Source organism: Sinocyclocheilus grahami, unplaced genomic scaffold (genome assembly GCF_001515645.1).
Source record: "Sinocyclocheilus grahami isolate Dianchi unplaced genomic scaffold, SAMN03320097.WGS_v1.1 scaffold15274.1, whole genome shotgun sequence".
NCBI lineage: Eukaryota > Metazoa > Chordata > Actinopteri > Cypriniformes > Cyprinidae > Sinocyclocheilus > Sinocyclocheilus grahami.
The window spans coordinates 456-2,331 of record NW_015515684.1 but is presented as its reverse complement, the minus strand read 5'-3'; the positions used below and the strand labels follow the sequence as shown (position 1 = coordinate 2,331).

Here is a 1,876-nt window from a genome sequence, read left to right as displayed (position 1 = left end):
GTTCATGTAGTAATAGATCCACGTGATGAAGGGAAACACAGTAATTCCCACAGCAGTGCAGATCCTGACAGAGCCCACAGAACTCCTACAGGACACAAACACTCATTCATGACCATAATACAGCTGAAAAACATTCATACCGAGTCACAGTCAACCGAATAGCATTTCCGGATGTTAAAATCATAAAGTAATGCATTTACCTTCCTGAATGCCGACACAACAGCAGCCAGAAAACCGTCAGCAGGAGTCCAGAACATTCTCTGTTATGATAACATAATCGGTTTTATTCTCCTAATGTAACAGAATATTGGTCAAAACTCCTCTGAATGGTTACCTTCCTTCCTCTTGCTGGAAAATGTCTGTAATTCCCTCTTTATAAAGTTTCCAGCCCAGAATGACTCCAAACGCAGAGGCTACAAGCACATGCAGATCAGCCATTCGCCTCCATAATAGTGACTCTGGAAAGGTAATAACATCAATTTATAACTCTACAATCTACCATAATCTCTTATGGCGATTGAGAAGTGGCATTTTGTATGTGAAAAATGCATGCAGACTGAAACTCACGTCTTGTGTCTTCTGAATATACTGTTTTGCATACATACATTTGTTTGTACATTTATTTGTATCGTCTTTTTAATGCAAAACATTGAGCTTTATGTGGTAAATAAATGAGGTAAATATTGCATATCATTGTCTTTATGATGTATGATATAATTTCATATATATTTTATTTATCAGACAATACCAAACTCGAATGTAAAAAAATATTTATTATATTTATAACCCTGTAATTTTTTGGTGTATTTCTACTCCACTAGATGGGAGCATCGCGTCTCATTTTGATTCATGAGAAACTTCACTTACCTGTTATTTGTGGTTGACAGCAAAGCAAAAAACACAGTCCAGCTGGAACTGCATAACCAGCCTGCAGAAACAAACACAGCATTATATAAGGAGCACACATATATGTTTTAGAGCGGCAGAAATGTTTCTCATTTGAGGTGAAAGTGAGTCTTACCATCCACAAGACAGCATCCGGATCATTTATCTGAAGATAATCAAACAAATCAGCGATTAATTATCACTGATCATGTCTTATGTCCATAAACGAGCGCTTCATTTGACGACCATCGCTCATTCAATGTGTGCAAATAAACTGAGAATAACATTTACCTGCACGTAAGTTGCCAGCGAGAAAAACACTGACATGCATAAATTACAAACTCTCCAGATGATCTGAGAGAACGAGACACTCATCCTGTTCTTCTTTTGGACTCTTGTGCATTTATTCTAATAAGTGTATCAACATTTCTCTGAAACGAAACACACTGGACTTTATAACTGTACGGTTTTCCGGGTATGACGCCCGCGGGATAAAGCTAGGCATTGTGGGAAATGAAGTCCACGACACTATGATTCATTCAGTCATTTGGACTAAAAACGCAAACGACTATTAAGCAAAAATGAATGAATGAATGTTTAAAATGAATTAATTCCTTCATAAATACACTTGATTGAAACCACTAATAAAAGATGATTATCATACTGAGTACAAATTGTTAGCATCATCATCATTATTCATGTTATCATAATTGATTCAGAGAGAACTACACAGTACACACACTTCTGCAATGTTTTGTAAACATTTGCAATGTTCCATTGTTTACTCTGTACTGTTTTAATTTCACGATTCTATTCTATTCTATTCTATTACATTTACATTTAGTCATTTAGCAGATGCTTTTATCCAAAGTTTATCCAAATGAGGACAATAAAAGCAGTCAAAACTAACAAAAGAGCAACAATATATAAGTGCAAATGACATTAGCCTATTAGCCTAATGCAGTACGTGTAGCAAGGTGTATGTGTATAT

At 35.7% G+C, this 1,876-nt stretch overlaps 1 protein-coding gene across 1 annotated transcript; it reads right to left on the bottom strand.

The window, feature by feature from the left end:
* On the bottom strand, positions 1-1,354 carry LOC107579199 (transmembrane protein 220-like; the record flags this gene model as incomplete). Its single annotated transcript, XM_016265056.1, has 6 exons — positions 1,177-1,354; positions 1,022-1,051; positions 868-928; positions 335-458; positions 201-260; positions 1-85 (listed from the first exon to the last, which is right to left on the bottom strand). Coding segments are annotated over exons 1-6 (444 nt in total), but the record flags the coding sequence as incomplete, so codon positions are not given.
* Between the last annotated feature and the right edge of the window lie 522 nt (positions 1,355-1,876).